General features: G+C 44.9%; 1 protein-coding gene across 5 annotated transcripts in view; it reads left to right on the top strand.

The window, feature by feature from the left end:
- LOC143960483 (estradiol 17 beta-dehydrogenase 5-like) overlaps positions 1-22,379 on the top strand; it is a 146,818-nt gene that overhangs the window by 15,333 nt on the left and 109,106 nt on the right. For 3 of the 5 annotated variants that reach the window (XM_077469132.1, XM_077469131.1, XM_077469128.1), the window contains exons 1-2: positions 462-629; positions 3,798-3,926. In XM_077469132.1, the coding sequence (XP_077325258.1) occupies positions 3,798-3,926 (129 nt within the window). In that variant the 5' untranslated portion in view covers positions 462-629. Of the gene's footprint in view, positions 1-461; positions 630-3,797; positions 3,927-22,379 lie in introns of those variants that run through there. The other 2 variants (XM_077469129.1, XM_077469130.1) reach the window with 1 other exon arrangement.

The following is a 22,379-nucleotide window of genomic DNA, read 5'->3' as shown; positions in this document are numbered from 1 at the left end:
TGTATCCGTGTGTGGCCAAGTCCGTTCGGTAGAAAGTCCGCCGGATTGTCCGCCGGATTGTATGACGGACTAAGTACGTCATACAATTCGATCGTGTGTACGCGGCATTAGAATGATTTCTTTCTGTTGTCCTTCCTCTGATATCTACATCACTTCTGACAGAGTATGCTGACTACAAGAAATTCAGGGGGGCAAGGGTGGGGTAACTAAAAGTGCTTTTTACCCTAGGCAACAATAAGCAAGGGTATTTGTTTCATTTCCCCAGAGTTCAGCTTTAAATGTTTTTTGAAGTAGCACACAGAAAATGTCACCCTGATTTAAACTTAACCACACATCTGTAACATATCGGAGATGAAAATAATACAATTCTTGATTACTCTAAATCCTTCCTGTAAACAGCTGCCTCAGTAAAATTCCAGGGAAGAACTGCAAATGGAGTCAGAACAATGGACCTCAGAGGAGGGGGGGGGAGGGCGGGGGACGGGACTTTCCTTCAAGTTCAAGAATAAAATGAATCGGGGGCAATGACAGGGGAAGAGCGAAGCAAACAAGAGGTTCTGTGAAGAGCTGAAATCGAGTCCTGCTGTATTTCTGTTGGAGCACACCAAGGAACGCCGATCGCACAATTTGTAAGTCCCACACAGCTTTTATAGGGAAAGCATAAATATCTCACTGACTGTTTCAATAATTTCTGAATCCATATTACTATTTGCAGCAGCTCAGATATCCCACCAGCAACATATATGTTAAGAATATCTGTGTGCAAAAGACGCAAATAAAATTAAATGACATTTAGCAACCCCGTAAAATTAGCTGCAAGTTGTCATTCTTAGACACTAAAAAGTTAATGTAACCATTCATCAAAATCTCATACTGTATGAGCCAGTGTTAATTTCAACAATGAAAATATTTTCGCCAACTTAATTTATACTGTTAAAGTTGACTAAATTATGGACTAAAACAATGACTAAAATACAACTAAAACTAATATGGCTTTTTAGTCAAAAGACTATGACTAAAACTAAATCAAAATTTAATGTATAAAATAACACTGAATTACCACAAAAAAAATCTAATCGGTAAGGAGCATCTATTAAGCTGCTGAAAGAAAAAAAATTAAGAAAAAAGTTTTTTTTTTTTAAATTTTCTTCTTAGTATTTAATGTTGGTAATATATTCAGATAATATGTGCACTGGCATTACAGACAATAGTTAGGGCCGGTTCACACAGCGAGGCGAGGCGAGGCGACACGGCTCGCCTCGCCTCGCCTCGCTCCCGCAAGTCGCCCCCATTCAGTACTATGGAACCGTTCTGAGAGGAGCGACTCGAGTCGCTCCGACTCAGAAAAAAGGTTCCTGTACTACTTCGGGGCGACTTCGGGGGCGACTTGCATTGACTTCTGTACAGAAGTCCTCTGTAAGTCGCCGCTGAGCTCCCCGCAGGTCGCGGCGAGGTAAGTCGGAGACGCCTCGCCGCGCCTCGCTGTGTGAACCGGCCCTTACAGTTTTTTGTTTTTTGTTTTTTTTATAACTTAAAGTTGCACATCTGTTTGTCAAAAATCAATATTTTTTTTTAAGTTTATGAAACATGATTTTATTTATAAAGATGTTGTATATCACAACGGATAAATCTGTGTCTATATTGCATGTTCAAACCTTAATACCATAAATAAAAACATGTTATTATATTTTTACTTCAGGAGTATATAAGTTTAGAAATTCTAGAGAAATGCTTAAATAATGGATTACAATTCAACTAAACCCTTTAGATTTTAGTCAACTATAATGTACTGGAGATTTTAGAAAATGGCACTGGGATGAGCTTTAATATGTTCATGTAATTTAAAAAGCCATTTTTCATATTTTGATATCTGCAACTCCTTTAGTATATTCAAATATAAAATGTCCCTCTGCAGTGAGAATGTTAAAGCGTATGTTTTGTTTTGGATAGAATACAGAAACCCCTGCCAGTTAAATCTTTTGATGTCTGTGTTCCATTGGGGAAATATCTCTTTACATCCTTTCCAGAGACAGTAAAGGAAGTTAAAGCAGTTAAAGCAGTTGTAAACCAAGGAGGTTAAAAAACAAAAAACAAAAAAAAATAAAACATTGCAAGGAAATGGCATAATGTGCTAGTATGCATTGCATACTAGCACATTATGAAAGACTCATCCTTGGAACTAAGCCCTCCAGAGCTGTAAAGTCACTGCTGGGACATGTTCCCCCCGTCTTTCTCAAGGTATGCTGGTCCATGATGTCACTGGCAGCATGCAGGGTGTAAGCTCCTTGAGGGTAGGGACTGATGTGAATGTACAATGTATATGTAAAGTGCTGCGTAAATTGATGGTGCTATATATGTAACTGAAATAATAAATAAATAAATAAATAAAATCACCTAAATGGTGCACGTTTAGAAGATATTCATTTTACTTACAGGTAATCCTTATAATAGGCTTAACTGTAGGTAAAAATTACCAAGCAGGGTTTACAAGCACTTTAACAAAAAATCTTTGAAAGTGAGGGGAGTTACCCTCTTAGACAGTTGTCTCCTTTGTTTTCTGTACGGGATGCAACAGGAAATTAGAGGAAATCCCCCAAAGTGAATGGGAATGTAATTATCCTCTAAGGCTGGCCATACATAGATCAGTTTTTCCAATCAGCGAGTGGGCTAATTGAAGAAAGCTGAACGAAATCCCACATCCAGACAAGCAAGGTGGATGAAGGAATCCTCTCTGCTGTTTTATTGTATTCTGACAGTGGGGACTCCCCTGCTGTCAGAATATACTGATCATCAGCTGTAGCACTGATCAAGAAAATGTTTCCATTTTAAGAGGCGTTGATCGTTAGATCGACTTCTTTGGAATGGGAATGGCCATAGATGGATCTCTGCTGAACCCACAGAATTTTGATTAATTTATGGCCAGCTTTAGACAGTTGTGACAGAAACAGGTATCCCCACTGGAAGGATTTCCTCCACCTCTTTTTCTGCAGACAACACTAAAATTTCCTTCCACTCTTTTTGACGACGGCCATCAGTCCAATCAGAGGGGTGATTTTCCAATGGGGATGCACTCTACGTTCTCTTATGTTATTAAAAACACTGCCAACAGTTTTTGTCATGCTTGAGTTTACTGCCATTTTAACTTTCCCCAGCCTATGCTGCTCTTGGGCATTGGGTTGAATACCTGTTTCTTCTGCCACATGCTGTTGTTCCTCCTGCTGGCTTGTATGTCCTTTGGCATGTGGCATGCGAGCAGGTATTCTATACACCCAGAAGTGTGGAATAATTACAGCAGATGAAGGGTAGCCAAGCCTTTAAGCTGGCCATACATTATAAACTTATCTTTTAGATTTACCGAAACCATATAATATGAGGTCAAACCTAAACATTTTTCATTTGTATGCAATCAGGCAGGCCATTTCATGACATAGTTGAAGGTAAATCTAAAGGAAATTGAATAAGAAAATTGTATAATGTATTACCAGCCTAACAGACACAGTTGACATGAAGGGAAAATAGTGGACTATTCCTTCAAAAGAGACACTGTTAAGATGGATGACCAAAAGCAGTAAAATACTAGTCGTAGAGGAAAAGCTTTGTTATTTTTATAAACCTCTTGGGTGGAAAATAAAAACGATAGAAAGCAAGTAGTAATCAGCTCAAATCATCTGAGACTGCAGAAGCGCAGTACAGTAGGATTAGTAGTTGGAAGAACAACACTGTCTCCTCTGTATGAAAGAGGCAATTGCGTTTATTTGTGTCATCATTGTTAAGGAGTTAAAGTCCATATTTTGCAGATGAATAAAGGAATCGGAGGCTGTTTCGGAGCTAACAGAGGCGCTGACATGTCTGTGAGTTCACACCTCTGCCTGAACGATGGGAACAGAATCCCAGTTATTGGATTTGGGACGTACGCCCCTACAATGGTAAGGGAGTCAATTTTTGCCTTTTCAATGTTCATTTTCCAATGAATTAGCCTTAGAAGGGTGCAGCATTTCATGACTGTGCAGGGCTCGATCATACCAGATGTGTTATTGTTAATTTTACCGCAGTTATTGGCAACATTAAATCTAAATGTAAGACAAAATTTAATTAAAATCCTTCATCCTCACAGCTGATTTAGGACCATTTATAAAATGTGATCTAATTTTCTCTAACAGGGAAAAAAAAACAAGTGCAATTGAATGCTTCCTGAAATCTTCAGTGTTATTTTTTACTATAAGGCCCCATGTACACTGCTGCTAAACAGAGCTCAGAGGCAGTTGGACACTTTTTTTAACTGCCCCTTAACTCATTCAATGTTATCTTATGTGTACATGTACACAGGTTCGTTTACTGTCGTTTTTAGGCAGTTGCGTTTATAGAGGCCTTTTTTTGAAGGCAAAAAAATGAGTTCAGACGCCGAAGTTTCCGACGTTTCAGACTCAAAGCGCGTCAAAACGTGGCAACCCATATTTAGCCGCCTTTCGTTTATAGGCATTTTTTGTTTTTGCCCATTTAGAATCGCTTCTAAAAGCAAATGCGGTAAAACGCCGCTAAATGCAGCATGCAAACACGGCAAAATGGACATTTTAAATGTGGGTTACTATTTGTCAAGTTAAATCGTTCAGGAGAGGTTCCCTCCATATGAAGTGGACAGGAACCCATGAAATGCGTAGAGTCTTAGGATGTCAAGATATTCCGTTTGTTATAATATGTGTCAATCATGTATCTTTTTATGTATAGTATATACCATCATGTAGCAGAACAATATGAATTTATTCTATCAAAGAAAATTTGAATTTCTTTTATGTCAGTTCTTTTTAACCGCTTCAGCCCCGGAAGTTTTTACCCCCTTTCTGACCAGAGCACTTTTTACAATTTGGCACTGCATCATTTTAACTGACATTTATGTGGTCGTGTAATGCTGTACCCGAAAAAAAATTTGCGTCATTTTTTCCCTACAAAATAGAGCTTTCTTTTAATGGTATTTTGATCACCTCTGCGTTTTTTATTTTTTGCACTATAAACAAAAAAAAAGCAACAATTTTGAAAAAAAAACGGGGGTTATTTACAAAAGGCAAATGCACTTTGCACTGTAAGTGCACTTGAAAGTGCAGTTGGAAGTGCAGTCGCTCTAAATCTAAGGGGTATATCTGAAATGAGTGGAAGCTCTACTGATTTTATCATTCAATCATGTGCAAAGTAAAATGCTGTTTCTTATTTTCCTTGCATGTCCCCCTCGGATCTACAGTGACTTTCCTTCCAAGTGCTCTTCCAGTGCACTTTCAAGTGCACTTGCAGTGCAAAGTGGATTTTCCTTTAGTAAATAACCCTCAATATCTTTTACTTTTTGCTATAATAAATATCCCACATTTTTTTTCAAAACAACTATATTTTTCCTCAGCTTAGGCCATTATGTATTTTTCTACATATTTTTAGTAGAAAAAAAAAAATTACAATAAGCGTATATTGATTGGTTTGCGCAAAAGTTATAGCGTCTACAAAATAAGGGATGGATTTATGGCATTTTTATTATCATTTTTATTATCATTTCTTTTTTTACTACTAATGGTAGCAATCTGTGATTTTTTTGGGACTGCGATATTGCGGCAGACAAATTGGACACTTGACACATTTTTGAGACCATTGACAATTATACAGCGATCAGTGCTATAAAAACGCACTGATTACTGTAAAAATTTCACTGGCAGGGAAGGAATTAACACTAGGAGACGATCATGGGGTTAACTGTGTTCCCTCTCAGTGTTCTAACTGTAGGGGGATGGGACTTGCTAGGGGAAGAGAAAGATCGGTGTTCATATTTTGTATGAACACACGATCACTCTCTTCTCCCCTCAGAGAACCGGGATCAGTGTGTTTAAACACCCAGATCCTGTTTCTCGCTGTGTCACAAGCGATCACCAGGCACTCGCTGCAGTGCCGGGGTGAGCTGCGGGTGCGCAAGCCCCTAGTGGCCACACGGCGAAGCAACGTAATCCCCCCCCCCCAGACCAATTTGCAACTTTTAGCGCTGTCACTCTTTGAATGAAAATTGCGCGGTCATACAACACGGTACCCAAATTATTTTTATCATTTTTTTCCCACAAATAGAGATTTCTTTTGGTGGTATTTGATCAGCTCTGGGTTTTTTATTTTTTGTTAAGAAAAATTAAAAATGACCGAATTTTTAAAAAAAAATACAAAACCGTTTTATACTTTGTTAATAAATTTTAAAAACAGGTGATTTTTCTCCTTCATTGATGTACACTGATGAGGTAGGTGACACTGATAGGCAGCACTGATAAGGCACTGATTGTCACCACTGGTGGGCATTGATAGGAGGCACTTGTGGGCACTGATAGGTAGTACTGATGGTTGTCAGCGCGAGAAGAAAAAAAAATTGATTACTGATCTTCTGTTTACATCATGTGATCAGCTGTATTTGTCTGGCAGCTGATCATGTGGTAAGGGGATCCCTTACCCAGATCTGTGATCACCCGAGTCTCATTGATTTGGGTGTTCACAGTGCGCGCCACACGCACCCTTCAGGGGGGCATGGCGAGCCTGCAAAGGGGAGGACATCAATAGACGTATTCCCATCATTCGGCTATAGCGTGGATCTGAGGCAGTTAAAGTCCCATGACCATTGCACTTTTTGTTTAGCAGCAAGGATATGACACCACTGTTCCCATAAGAGAAAGTGAGAATAAATGTGTCTAAAACAAAAGGCAGACATAAAAATCTGACAGAACTTTTAACTTCCGATAAATCCAAAATTCGATCAAGCATAGTGTGTCCCAACTTACTATTAACCACCTATTAAGACACCTCTTATGTCTGTTGGACAGATGGATGGTTAATAGGTTGGGACACACTAAACTCTGTGGCACCAGGCCTCTTGCTGTGACTTTTTATTCATCATGTTACTGGATATCCTCAGATGGTTATGTAAAGAGATTGCATACATTATAGATGCAATACTGTAGTGGATGAACTACTGGATTCGGAATCTTTTGAGAATTGTATCGGAGCACTGTGTGGCACCTGCTGTACTGGGTTGTCCCTCCCATGGGCCTGCAGGCGTATTGATCTGATAGCAAGCTACTTCTGTTTATTTTGTCTGATTTACATCCCAAATCATTCTGGGTGGTGTTTTTACGAACGTTATTAATAACTTTGTATTGCTCCTCGTGGGTCCTGAGTAAGCGCCTTGGCCACGAAATGCGCAGACCCCGTTCCAAGGGCATACATTGAAAGTGCAATGAACCACCATATTACAAGCTTTTATGATGTCTTTAAAATGCATTTTATTTGATTGTTAATACAATTTGTATTTTACATACTGTATGTTGGATATCAGTATATTTGATGGTTGCCATAAGCCATAAAGTCCACTTTGTTACTATGTTACTATGTTTTCCTACTATATTATTATCGGGAAGATACCCTGCTAGACCACATTCACATCTACCCCTATAACACCCCATCCTACTTGCTACGTTTATCCCCCTAGTTGATCAATGTACACAAGAAATTTGAAAAAAGCAAAAAAACACCAAAACGTTGTCGTCAATTTCTACCTGTTCATGCTAGGAAGAAAAAAGTGTACCTCACTAAAAAAAATAATTTTTATTGCATAGGATGCCTAAAATGTGTCAGTGCCAGAGCTCAGTGAGCCAATCACACAAGGCTGGGAATTTGTAAGTCATGATTCGCCATATCTCTTGCGTAATTCACTTATTGAACACAGAGCATTTCTATTCATAACATCTTTTAGTTTTAAGCTATACCTCAGGTATGAATTTATTCTCCCTCCCTGGTGGGAAATATCTTGTGCCCAAAAGGGGCATTAATGGACTGTTATATTGCCATCGCCTAGATTTTGTTATTTGGGCTACTTCATCAGGGTGGTCCCTCTACTGTAGCATGGGTACTTGGTACCCACACTATTTGACTTAAATGTCTTCCACAAAAATTTTCTTCTAGTGAGACCCATTTTTTCTGGGAGGCACCATGGACCCAGTCAATCGTCCTCTGTAACACTGCTGCCTCATGGTACCTTTCAAAATCTGGGAGATATAGTCCCCCCTTGGACCGAGGCCTTGTCAAAGACCCAAAAATACAGGCCTTCCTGTCCTTCCATATAAACTTTCCAACCAACATCCCGAGGGTACTAAAATAGGCTCTCGGGATATTTATTGGCAGAGTTTGAAATCCATACAATGCTTTTGGCAGTATCACCAAATCTTGCTTAATTTTATTTAATAAAGGTAAGTAATTATTATGAAATAAATCTTCTTCTGAAGTAGACAAGAGAATACCAAGATACTTTAGGCCTCTATACTTCCAGGCAAAGGGATACTAAAATTTAAAGCGGTTCTTCACCCTAAAGGGGAAGTTCCGCTAGTATTATCCCTCCCCCCTCCGGTGCCACAATCGGCACCTTTCAGGGGGGAGGGGGGTGCAGTTACCTGAATAATCCAGGTAACTGCACCCACTTCTGGCCAGACCGCCGCAGACCCCCGCATCGCTCCGCCCCCCCCGTTGTGTTCTGGGAAACACACAGTTCCCAGAGACACAGCGGGGGACCATAAGAGAAGCGCAGCGCGACTCGCGCATGCGCAGTAGGGAACCGGGCAGTGAAGCCCTCATGCTTCACTTCCCGATTCCCTGACAGAGGATGGCGGCGGTGGCTGCAGCGAGACGAGCGATCGCTCGTCATCTGCCGCCGACATCGCTGGAACCTGGGACAGGTAAGTGTGATTTTATTAAAAGTCAGCAGCTGCAATATTAGTAGCTGCTGGCTTTTAATATTTTTTTTTTAGGTGCAGCTCCTCTTTAAGAAGCCTGCTATCTACCATAGAAATAGAAACATTTACTATCTCTGTCTTCTGTTTATTAATCTTTAAACTAGAGATTTCTCCATACCTTTCAAATTCTGACATTATAATTGGGAGGGAATTGCCTGGATTGGACACATACAACATAACATCATCTGCAAACGCAGAAATCTTATGTTCCTGCCCAGCCAATTCCATCCCCTTGATCTCCTGGTTTGCCCAGATGGTCGCCAGAAAGTGTTCCAGGGAAAGAACAAAGAGCAATGGTGAAAGTGGGCAGCCCTGACGTGTGCTGTTGTACATATAAAGGAACCTGAAAGGGTCCCATTTACTCGTACCTGTGCCGTTGGTCCGGACTACAAAGCCTCTATCCATCTGTACATTCGTGGGCCTATGCCTGCGTGTCTCAATGTCGCAAGCATATACTCCCAATCCAGTCTATCAAAATCTTTTTCGCCATCTACTGATAAGAGTAACAATGGTTTATTTGCCCTCTTAGCTTCATGCATTAAAAGTAATGTTTTTATTACATTGTCTCTCGCCCTCCCTCCCAGAGACAAAGCCTGCCTGATCCTTTGCTATCCATTTTGGCAAAATGGGCTTAAATTTTTCGGCCAGTATTTTTGCATGAATTTTTATGTCTTCATTTATCAAAGATATCGGCCTATAACTGCCACATACTGTTGGATCCTTCCCTTCTTTGGCTATAAGGGTTATGTGGACACTCAATGCTTCTTTGTGTATCTCATGACCTTCCCCTATTGAGTTCATGTATGACATCAAATGTGGGGTAAGGATTCCTAGACATTTTTTATAGTATAAAGAGGTGAGCCCATCTGGGCCTGGGCTTTTTCCTACGTTAATATTTTTAATTACTTGTTCTATTTTATTTTTGGAGACCTCCATATCCAATTTATTTAGTCCTTCCTCTAATGCCCTGTACACATGGCCGGAAATTCCAACGGAAAAAGTCCGATCGGATTATGTTGTCGGAACATCCGATCGCGTGTGGACTCTATCGTACTTTTTCAGTCGGAATTTCCGACGGAAAAAGTTTGAGAGCAGGATCTAAAATTTTCCGACAACAAAATCCGATCTGACTTTTTCCGATCGTGTGTAGAGAATTCAGACACACAAAGTGCCATGTATGCTCAGAAAATATTTGGAGACGAAAGCTATTGGCTACTGGCCTCTAAGTAGTCCCGTCATACGTTTTGTATGTCACCTCGTTCCGAATGATCGAATTTTCCGACAACTTTGTACGACCGTGTGTATGCAAGACAAGTTTCGGCCAAAATCCGTTGGAAAAAATCTGATGGATTTTGTGGTCGGAATGTCCGACCGTGTGTATGGGGCATAAGAGTATTGGGAATTTTTTCCAAATATTGTTCTATTTTATTTCTTCTAAGTTGGATATCTTCAGGATGTTGTGTATTATTTACTTTATATAACATTTGATAGTATTCTTGAAATATCTTTGTAACATCTTTAGTGGAATGTTTTAATTCTCCTCTCTTATCCTTCATTTTTGCTATATATAGTTCAAACTGTTTCTAGGTTTTATTATCCCAGCTAATAATTTTCCAGGCTTTCCCCATTTCATAATATTTCTTACTTGTTTTTTTAAACACCCATTTGGTATCTTGTTCCACCAATTCTCTCAAAATTTCTAATTTTCCTGCCAATATAACCATAGTTTGATCTTCCAATGATCTTTTATGCAACTGTTCCAAAGTCTGTATCTCTCCTAGAAGCTACTGTTTCTGGACTTGCCATATTTTCTTTCTCTTGACCTTCTCTGCTATCAACCTTCCCCTCATAAAAGCCTTATGCCCTTTCCCCTCATAAAAGCAAGAGCAAGGATGGAGCGATATTTTCTATATCATTTTCTTTGAAAAACAAGTTAATTTCCCTCTCTAGGTCCTCCATTATCTTAGAGTTGTGCAAGAGATATTCATCTACTCTCCAAGACCACTGTCCAGCCGGGATGTCCTCGAGCTCAAGAACCATCTCGACCAGAGCGTGGTCTGAGAGAGTTATTGACTTGATTTCCATCTTCCGTTGCCCATATAGCAGTTGATGATCCAATAAAATATAGTCAATTCTAGAATACGATGAGTGTATCGAGGAGTAGTATGTAAAATCCTTATCCCTCGGATGTAAGATTCTCCATACCTCCACCAACTGCAGTTGATAAAATTTGTGTTTAATAGCCCTTAAGTATTTACCTTCTGACCTTAAAGATAGAGGCTGAGTATCTAGAGCTGAATCAAAGACAAAATTAAAATCTCCTGCCACTATTAACCACATGCCAACCGGGCCATAGCCGAAAGACGGCTACAGCGCGGTTGGCTTATTCTGGGAGGGCGTCCATGGACGCCCTCCCAGAATCTTGCTCCTGCGTGCCCCCTGTTGCATGCACCCAGGAATATCCGTGACGGATCACAGTAAATGGCCACTGACATCGGCTGTTTACCACGTGATCGCTTGTAAACAAACCGGCATCACGTCTGGTTCTGCTCTCCTCTCCCTGTACCTATTGGTACAGTGCGAGGGGAGAGGGGAGAGATCAGGTGCAGCAGCCCTGTGGGCTGGATGTGTAGTGCCCACAGCGCTTATCTGTGCCCATTTCAGCCATCCATCCATCCCATCCATGCTCAGAAATACTCATTCAACCTCCCATACATGCTCAGAAATACTCATCCATCCATCCCATCCATGCTCAGAAATACTCATCCATCCATCCCATCCATGCTCAGAAATACTCATCCTTGCTCAGAAATACTCATCCATCCATGCCATACTCATCCATTTTCATAAATACTCATCCATCCATTCTCAGCAATACCCATCCATCCATACATACTCAGCAATACTCATCCATCCATCCATACTCATCCATGCTCAGCAATACTCATCCATCCAGGCTCAGCAATACTCATCCATCCATCCATGCTCATCCATCCAGGCTCAGCAATACTCATCCATCCATCCATGCTCAGCCATCCATACTCAGCAATACTCATCCATCCATGCTCAGCAATACTCATCCATCCATCCCATACTCATCCATGCTCAGAAATACTAATCCATCCATCCATGCTCAGCAATACTCATCCATCCATACTTGACAATACTCATCCATCCATCCATGCTCAGCTATCCATGCTCAGCAATACTCATGCATCCATCCTATACTCATCCATGCTCAGCAATACTCATCCATCCATCCATTCATCCACACTCAGCAATACTCAACCATCCATCCTCAGCAATATTAATCCATCCATCCATCCATTCTCAGCCATCCATGCTCAGCAATACTCATTCATGCTCAGCAATACTCATCCATCCATCCATTCTCAGCCATCCATACTCAGCAATACTCATCCATCCACGACTTGCAGCGCGACTCACAGACGCGACCTGCACACGACTTCAGCAGCGACTTGCAAAACGACTACTGTATAGAAGTCAATGCAAGTCGCCTGAAGTCATCACAAAAATAGTACAGGAACCTTTTTCTAAGTCGGAGCAACTTGAGTTGCTCCTATTAGAACGGTTCCATAGTACAGAACAGAGTGCGACTTGTCAGGCGACTAAGTCGCCTGACAAGTCGCGGTAGTGTGAACGGGCACTTAGGGTCTCAAGAAATGAGCTAGGCCTTCAGTACATCAGGTGTGATCAATTTTCAGTGATTTGCACCATAGCTTGTGGACTCTATAATTTTTACACAGACCAAATAATAAACACTGATTTGGATAATTTTTTTCTAAAGATATGTAGCAGTATAAAATCTGGCCAAAATTTATGAAGAAAAACTCTTAATTTGCAAAATTTTATTACTGAAACAAAGAAAAATGTATTTTTTTTATTTATTTTTTTACAGAATGTTTGGTCTTTTTTCATTTATAGGGCAAAAACTAAAAAAAACAGAGGTGATTAAATACCACCAAAAGAAAGCTCTATTTGTGTGAAAAAAAGAATTAAAAAAATTCATACGGGTACTGTGTTACATGACTAAGTAATTGTAATTCAAAATGTGAGAGCACCGAAAACTGAAAAGTGGTCTGGTTAGGAAGGGGATTTAGTTGCCCAGTTGTCAAGTGGTTAATCTTCTCTCCCTAAAACCTACCAAATTATTCAGTACCTGTCAAGAAGGACGTCCCGGTAATCCGGCGGTATATGGAAGACCTGCCGGCAGAATCCCTATCCTAAGAGCTAACCGGCGCACACGGGTGCGTGTTAGCGTGAGCGGGCGCAAGCGAGTGTGCGATGGCGTGAACGGGCGCACGCAGGTGCGAAATGGCGCGAACGGGCGCACACGGGTGCGTGATGATGCAAATGGTCACACGCGGATGCACACGGGTGTGCACGGGTGAGCACAGACGCGCCGTGTGACTGTTTTTGGCACCCAGAGGGCTATTTAAGGGAATCTGTCACTGTGCCTCCTTGCTGTCCAGTCTACAGCGTTTCCTGTGACTCTGCTACCTGTTACCAGTTGACTTGATTCCTGTCTACCCGGTCTGTTCTTGACGACGTCTGTTTGCTGCCTGCCTCCGACCCCGGCCTGTCCGACTACCCTTCTGCCTCTTCCTTTGGATTGATCGCTGCCCGCCTGTTACCGACCCGGCCTGTACCTCGACTACCCTTCTGCCTCCGTTTGGTAACTGCTCTGCCCGCTAGTAGTGATGGCCGAACGGTTCGCCCGGCGGTCGTTTCGCGGCGAATTTCCGACTTTCGCCGTCCGCGGGTTCGAACGCCTTTTTCCGTCGTTCGCCCCGGCGGACTTACGTGTTTAATGTATACAAGAACTTTAACCTTTCGTGACACGTTTATCATGTGTTACAGGACAACCAATTGAGACATGACAGCTCATGGACACTTGGACATTCCCCCTAACCTATAAATACACCCGATCCGGTGGCCATTTTACATTCTTTCTTCTGTCACTGTAGGGAAAGGATCCTGTGTGGAGTAGGGACAGAGAAAACGCTAGCTATTTGGTACACAAAAGTTCTTTTCAGGACTGGTATAGGTGTTAGGTCAGCAGCCTGAGTTTCTTTTGTCAGTTTAGATAAAGGGACAGAGCGCTGTATGCTGCTATTTTAGGGACAGCTCAGCCAGATTAGTCTTTCTTCATCATCATCATCATCATCATCATTAGCTGTTACTATCAGGTCCACAAAAGAGCTGTTCCAGCTAATCGTTCCAGCCTACTCTTTTTTGCCAATTTGTATAGGGACAGGCAGGAAGCAGTGTGTCAGGCAGTGAGGATAATTTTAAAGACTTGCTGTTACTATTAGTTCCACAAAGGTTCTTTTCAGGACTGGTATCAGTGGTACGGTAATAGGCTTGTACACGTATAATATTCTTTCTTCCAAATATAGAAAGAATATTATACTTGACTGCTGCCCTTCTGCTGCAGTCTGCTAATCATTCACAACTCACTTGTTCCACAAAAGTTCTTATAAGGACTGGTAACTTGGTCTGTCTAGGGTGCTACGGTACATAGGCTTGGGTGCGGTACAGTCTGCTGTTCTGTAAGGACCGCTATCGGTCCACAATAGATAGGGTTGCCGTGCACTACTGCTGACCGCTGCCCTATACTGCAGCAGTCCTTCAGCGGTATAGGGACTGACGCACAGTCTGCTAAACACTAATACACAACCTGCTTGGTCCACAAAAGTTCTTATAAGGACTGGTAACTTGGTATAGGGTGCTACGGTACATAGGCCTGAGTGCGTTACAGTCTGCTGTTCTGTAAGGACCGCTATCGGTCCACAATACATAGGGTTGACGTGCACTACTGCTGACCGCTGCCCTATACTGCAGCAGTCCTTCAGCGGTATAGGGACTGACGCACAGTCTGCTAAACACTAACACACAACCTGCTTGGTCCACAAAAGTTCTTATAAGGACTGGTAACTTGGTATAGGGTGCTACGGTACATAGGCCTGAGTGCGTTACAGTCTGCTGTTCTGTAAGGACCGCTATCGGTCCACAATACATAGGGTTGCCGTGCACTACTGCTGACCGCTGCCCTATACTGCAGCAGTCCTTCATTGGTATAGGGACTGACGTACAGTCTGCTAATCACTAACACACAACCTGCTTGGTCCACAAAAGTTCTTATAAGGACTGGTAACTTGGTATAGGGTGCTACGGTACATAGGCCTGAGTGCGTTACAGTCTGCTGTTCTGTAAGGACCGCTATCGGTCCACAATACATAGGGTTGCCGTGCACTACTGCTGACCGCTGCCCTATACTGCAGCAGTCCTTCATTGGTATAGGGACTGACGTACAGTCTGCTAATCACTAACACACAACCTGCTTGGTCCACAAAAGTTCTTATAAGGACTGGTAACTTGGTATAGGGTGCTACGGTACATAGGCCTGAGTGCGTTACAGTCTGCTGTTCTGTAAGGACCGCTATCGGTCCACAATACATAGGGTTGCCGTGCACTACTGCTGACCGCTGCCCTATACTGCAGCAGTCCTTCAGCGGTATAGGGACTGACGCACAGTCTGCTAAACACTAACACACAACCTGCTTGGTCCACAAAAGTTCTTATAAGGACTGGTAACTTGGTATAGGGTGCTACGGTACATAGGCCTGAGTGCAGTACAGTCTGCTGTTCTGTAAGGACCGCTATCGGTCCACAATACATAGGGTTGCCGTGCACTACTGCTGACCGCTGCCCTATACTGCAGCAGTCCTTCATTGGTATAGGGACTGACGTACAGTCTGCTAATCACTAACACACAACCTGCTTGGTCCACAAAAGTTCTTATAAGGACTGGTAACTTGGTATAGGGTGCTACGGTACATAGGCCTGAGTGCGTTACAGTCTGCTGTTCTGTAAGGACCGCTATCGGTCCACAATACATAGGGTTGCCGTGCACTACTGCTGACCGCTGCCCTATACTGCAGCAGTCCTTCTTTGGTATAGGGACTGACGTACAGTCTGCTAATCACTAACACACAACCTGCTTGGTCCACAAAAGTTTTTATAAGGACTGGTAACTTGGTATAGGGTGCTACGGTACATAGGCCTGAGTGCAGTACAGTCTGCTGTTCTGTAAGGACCGCTATCGGTCCACAATACATAGGGTTGACGTGCACTACTGCTGACCGCTGCCCTATACTGCAGCAGTCCTTCATTGGTATAGGGACTGACGTACAGTCTGCTAATCACTAACACACAACCTGCTTGGTCCACAAAAGTTCTTATAAGGACTGGTAACTTGGTATAGGGTGCTACGGTACATAGGCCTGAGTGCGTTACAGTCTGCTGTTCTGTAAGGACCGCTATCGGTCCACAATACATAGGGTTGCCGTGCACTACTGCTGACCGCTGCCCTATACTGCAGCAGTCCTTCATTGGTATAGGGACTGACGTACAGTCTGCTAATCACTAACACACAACCTGCTTGGTCCACAAAAGTTCTTATAAGGACTGGTAACTTGGTATAGGGTGCTACGGTACATAGGCCTGAGTGCGTTACAGTCTGCTGTTCTGTAAGGACCGCTATCGGTCCACAATACATAGGGTTGCCGTGCACTACTGCTGACCGCTGCCCTATACTGCAGCAGTCCTTCAGCGGTATAGGGACTGACGCACAGTCTGCTAAACACTAACACACAACCTGCTTGGTCCACAAAAGTTCTTATAAGGACTGGTAACTTGGTATAGGGTGCTACGGTACATAGGCCTGAGTGCAGTACAGTCTGCTGTTCTGTAAGGACCGCTATCGGTCCACAATACATAGGGTTGACGTGCACTACTGCTGACCGCTGCCCTATACTGCAGCAGTCCTTCATTGGTATAGGGACTGACGTACAGTCTGCTAATCACTAACACACAACCTGCTTGGTCCACAAAAGTTCTTATAAGGACTGGTAACTTGGTATAGGGTGCTACGGTACATAGGCCTGAGTGCGTTACAGTCTGCTGTTCTGTAAGGACCGCTATCGGTCCACAATACATAGGGTTGCCGTGCACTACTGCTGACCGCTGCCCTATACTGCAGCAGTCCTTCATTGGTATAGGGACTGACGTACAGTCTGCTAATCACTAACACACAACCTGCTTGGTCCACAAAAGTTTTTATAAGGACTGGTAACTTGGTATAGGGTGCTACGGTACATAGGCCTGAGTGCAGTACAGTCTGCTGTTCTGTAAGGACCGCTATCGGTCCACAATACATAGGGTTGACGTGCACTACTGCTGACCGCTGCCCTATACTGCAGCAGTCCTTCATTGGTATAGGGACTGACGTACAGTCTGCTAATCACTAACACACAACCTGCTTGGTCCACAAAAGTTCTTATAAGGACTGGTAACTTGGTATAGGGTGCTACGGTACATAGGCCTGAGTGCGTTACAGTCTGCTGTTCTGTAAGGACCGCTATCGGTCCACAATACATAGGGTTGCCGTGCACTACTGCTGACCGCTGCCCTATACTGCAGCAGTCCTTCATTGGTATAGGGACTGACGTACAGTCTGCTAATCACTAACACACAACCTGCTTGGTCCACAAAAGTTTTTATAAGGACTGGTAACTTGGTATAGGGTGCTACGGTACATAGGCTTGAGTGCGGTACAGTCTGCTGTTCTGTAAGGACCGCTATCGGTCCACAATAGATAGGGTTGACGTGCACCACTGCTGACCGCTGCCCTATACTGCAGCAGTCCTTCAGCGGTATAGGGACTGACGTACAGTCTGCTAAACACTAATACACAACCTGCTTGGTCCACAAAAGTTCTTATAAGGACTGGTAACTTGGTATAGGGTGCTACGGTACATAGGCTTGAGTGCGGTACAGTCTGCTGTTCTGTAAGGACCGCTATAGGTCCACAATAGATAGGGTTGACGTGCACCACTGCTGACCGCTGCCCTATACTGCAGCAGTCCTTCAGCGGTATAGGGACTGACGTACAGTCTGCTAAACACTAATACACAACCTGCTTGGTCCACAAAAGTTCTTATAAGGACTGGTAACTTGGTATAGGGTGCTACGGTACATAGGCTTGAGTGCGGTACAGTCTGCTGTTCTGTAAGGACCGCTATAGGTCCACAATAGATAGGGTTGACGTGCACCACTGCTGACCGCTCACCTATACTGCAGCAGTCCTTCAGCGGTATAGGGACTAAGAGTTTTGTCACAGGGTCATTTAAAAAATGACATGCAGAGGAAGAGGCAGGCCCTTCCGCAGGGGTGGTAGGGGTAGGGCAGGAGCAACAGGCTTGAGCCAAAGTGGGAAGTTGCAGAAGGTGCGTTCAATTACTTTAAAGGATGCACCAGACTTGGTTGAGTGGCTCGCTCAGCCTTACTCTTCTGCACCCTCCTCATCCTCTCGATCTGCACCCTCTTCTTCACTCTCTGCTATGTGCACCCCCAAAGACACTACCACCAACAACACGACCACCACCACCACCACCACATACCTTCCGCTTGAGTCACTGGAATTATTTTCCGATCCATATCAAGAGGACATTTCTGATGCGCAGCCACTCTTGGTATTGGATCAGGAAGAGGAGGTAGCAACAAGCGCTACTCAGCAGTCTGACGCCAGTACCCAGATCAGCCCAAGGAGGAGGTTGGTCCCCGGTGTTGCTGCCTACTCTACTTATAGCGGTGGGGAAGGTGACGTTGATGATGACGTGTCTAGTGATGTCACGTGGGTGCCCACAAGAGAGGAAGAGGAGGGGAGTTCAGAGGGAGATATGGACCAGCAGATAGGGAGGAGAAGCAGCAATGACTTACATTGCACAGCAGGGACAAAGCAGACTGCAAATGTATCAGGAGCGAGTCATCGACCATGTACGGTCACATCTGGCGCTCCCAGGACACCGGCACATGGCTCCGCAGTGTGGGCTTTTTTTAACGTGTCCGCTGCTGACAATAGCGTTGCCATCTGCAATCTTTGCAGTCAACGCGTTAGTCGCGGTAAGCCCAATACTCACCTAGGGACGACCGCCTTAAGAAGGCACATGAGCAGCCATCACCGAGCCCAGTGGGAGCAACGGAACACACAAAGCCACACTGCAGGCTCTCACCGTCCAGCCTCGTCTTCTACTTCTCCTTCTCCTCTCTCCTCACAATTGTCCTCCACTCCACCTTCCATCACGCCAAGCTCACATTTTTCTGCAAAAAGGCAGGCTTCCGTGGGCCTAATGTTTGAGCGTAAAAAAATGATGACGCCGGATAACCCTCTTGCCCAACGGTTGGCGGCTGGCTTGTCAGAACTCATAGCCCGCCAACTACTGCCATATAAACTGGTGGACTCGGAGGCCTTTCGCAAATTTGTGGCCATTGGAACACCACAATGGAAGGTCCCAGGAAGGAAGTATTTCTCAGAGAAGGGCATCCCAGAGCTATATGGCCATGTTCAGCGGCAAGTGAATGTATCTCTGGCACACAGTGTCGGTGCCAAGATACATCTGACCACAGACACGTGGTCTAGCAAACACGGGCAGGGAAGGTATATCAGTTTTACTGCCCACTGGGTGAACCTTCTGACGGCCGTCAAGCATGTAACCCGTGGCACCCGTGTAGATTTGGTTTTACCGCCACGGATTGCATGCAGGCCTGACTCTTCTTCTCCTCCTCCTACTCCATCCTCCTCCCTCTCCTCCTCAGCTGCCTCCTCCTTTTCCGCTGCTAGCGTCTCTTCCACTGCACCGCCCAAGCTCCCCAGAACCTATTCCACATGCCAGGTGAGACGTTGCCATGCCGTGCTGCGTCTGTTGTGCCTGGAAGCAAAGAGCCACACTGGCCCGGCACTCCTTTCAGCTTTGCGTTCACAGGCAGATGAGTGGCTAACACCGCTCAATTTGACAGTTGGTAAAGTGGTGTGTGACAACGGTGCCAATCTGCTTAGCGCATTGAAACAGGGCAAAATCACGCACGTGCCGTGCATGGCACACGTCTTAAACTTGGTCGTGCAGCGATTCCTTGTCAAATACCCTGGGGTCCAGGACATCTTGCGGCAGGCAAGGAAAATCTCGGCCCATTTCAGAAGATCTTACACGGCCATGGCTCGCCTTGCTGACATTCAGCGGCGACACCATCTGCCGGTCAGACGTCTTATTTGCGATTGCCCGACGCGATGGAACTCAACCTTCTATATGCTTGATAGGCTGCTCCAGCAGAAACGTGCAGTTAACGTCTACCTGTATGAACTCTGCGAAAGAAACGGTTCTGGGGAGCTGGGTTTTTTTTCACCGCGCCAGTGGCTGCTCATGCGCGACACATGCAGACTTCTGCGGCCATTTGAGGAGATCACCAAACTGGTCAGTCGCAGCCATGGCGCCATCAGTGACATGGTACCTTATGCCTTCTTTCTGGAGCGTGCATTGCGTCGTGTCATTGATCAGGCTGTGGAGGAGCAGGAGCGGGAAGATGAGGAAGTCGCAATGCTGGATGAATTCCCAGGGGGGGCTACTCTATCTGAGACAAGTCAACAACAGGAGTCTGATGAGGAGTCAGAGGAGGATGGTGCCGGGGCGGATGAGCAGGAGCAAGAAGAGCATGCTTTAAACCTTTCTGGGATCCCTGTTGTGCGAGGATGGGGAGAGGAGAATGAAGAGGACGACATTATCCTGGATGATGAGCAGGAGCCAGGCCACCACACCGCTTCCACTTTAGTGCAAATGGGGGCCTTCATGCTCCAGTGTTTTAATAGGGACCCCCGTATAAAAAGCATGAGGGTCAAGGACCAGTACTGGGTGGCAACGTACTTAGACCCCCGGTACAAACACAAAATGGCGGAAATGTTACCGCCGTCGCAGAGGGCTGTCAGAATGCAGCACTTCCAGGCCTTGCTTCGAGAAATGCTGCATTCTGCTTTTGCGTGCGCTGGCAGAGGAGCAATTCCCACTCCCAGAGAAGGATTTGCGGGTACCAATCCAACAGCGCCTGCAAGAAGAGGCCGGTTTGAAGATGTGTTGGTGACTTCGGATATGAGGTCATTCTTTCAGCCGACCCATCGACAGGTGTCATCCGGATCCAGCATCAGGGAACGCCTAGACCGTCAGGTGTCCGACTACATTGGGTTAACGGCCGATGTGGACGCTCTGAGGAGTGATGAACCCCTAGACTACTGGGTGGGCAGGCTTGACCTCTGGCCAGAGCTTGCCCAATTTGCAATCGAACTGTTGGCTTGCCCCTCATCCAGTGTCCTGTCCGAAAGGACGTTCAGCGCAGCAGGGGGGATTGTGACCGATAAGCGTACTCGCCTAGCTCACCACAGTGTTAACTACCTCACATTTCTAAAAATGAATGAGGCATGGATCTCGGAGGAATTCAACACATGTGATCAGTAGACCATGTATATGTCTATAAACAATTTTTGGAATCAAGCACACAGACCTTCTTAATTCATTTGGCTCACTTCCCTGACCCAAAAAAGCACACCGTACTATATGCCCCTACCCTCCTCTTTGAAGAGGTTGAGCGGTGTCATATTTCTACTGGGGCTGCTTATTATGAGGGGTTCCCACCATCCCTGTGCTGTGCTGACTTCCTCCTGGGTGTTCTTATTATGAGGGGCTCCCACCATCCCTGTGCTGTGCTGACTTCCTCCTGGGGGTTCTTATTATGAGGGGATCACACCATCCCTGTGCTGTGCTGACTTCCTCCTGGGGCTGCTTACGGTGCTGCTGTCAGCGCTGTATGTCACGGAGCTGCTGTCAGCGCTGTATGTCACGGAGCTGCTGTCAGCGCTGTATGTCACGGAGCTGCTGTCAGCGCTGTATGTCACGGAGCTGCTGTCAGCGCTGTATGTCACGGAGCTGCTGTCAGCGCTGTATGTCACGGAGCTGCTGTCAGCGCTGTATGTCACGGTGCTGCTGTCAGCGCTGTATGTCACGGAGCTGCTGTCAGCGCTGTATGTCACGGAGCTGCTGTCAGTGCTGTATGTCACGGAGCTGCTGTCAGCGCTGTATGTCACGGAGCTGCTGTCAGCGCTGTATGTCACGGAGCTGCTGTCAGCGCTGTATGTCACGGTGCTGCTGTCAGCGCTGTATGTCACGGAGCTGCTGTCAGCGCTGTATGTCACGGAGCTGCTGTCAGTGCTGTATGTCACGGAGCTGCTGTCAGCGCTGTATGTCACGGAGCTGCTGTCAGCGCTGTATGTCACGGAGCTGCTGTCAGCGCTGTATGTCACGGTGCTGCTGTCAGCGCTGTATGTCACGGAGCTGCTGTCAGCGCTGTATGTCACGGAGCTGCTGTCAGCGCTGTATGTCACGGAGCTGCTGTCAGCGCTGTATGTCACGGAGCTGCTGTCAGCGCTGTATGTCACGGAGCTGCTGTCAGCGCTGTATGTCACGGTGCTGATGTCAGTGCTCTGTATTACGGTGCTGCTGTCAGTGCTCTGTATCTCCTGCACCCTCTTGTTTGCCTACCCTGGTCCCTGACCTTCCCTCTCCTCCATTGCCTTCATTAGCTCCATAGTCCTGAATTGTCAGAACAATTTCCCAAATAAAAAAAAAATGCTTGTAGTTATCGATCCCAAATTCACCTCATACATGTATTATGCTATTGTCC

Source organism: Lithobates pipiens, unplaced genomic scaffold (assembly GCF_037356315.1).
Source record: "Lithobates pipiens isolate NorthernLeopardFrog02 unplaced genomic scaffold, aLitPip1_a1.2 Scaffold_8, whole genome shotgun sequence".
In the NCBI taxonomy this organism is placed as follows: domain Eukaryota; kingdom Metazoa; phylum Chordata; class Amphibia; order Anura; family Ranidae; genus Lithobates; species Lithobates pipiens.
The sequence above is the reverse complement of the archived record's forward strand: the minus strand, read 5'-3'. Positions and strand labels throughout refer to the sequence as shown.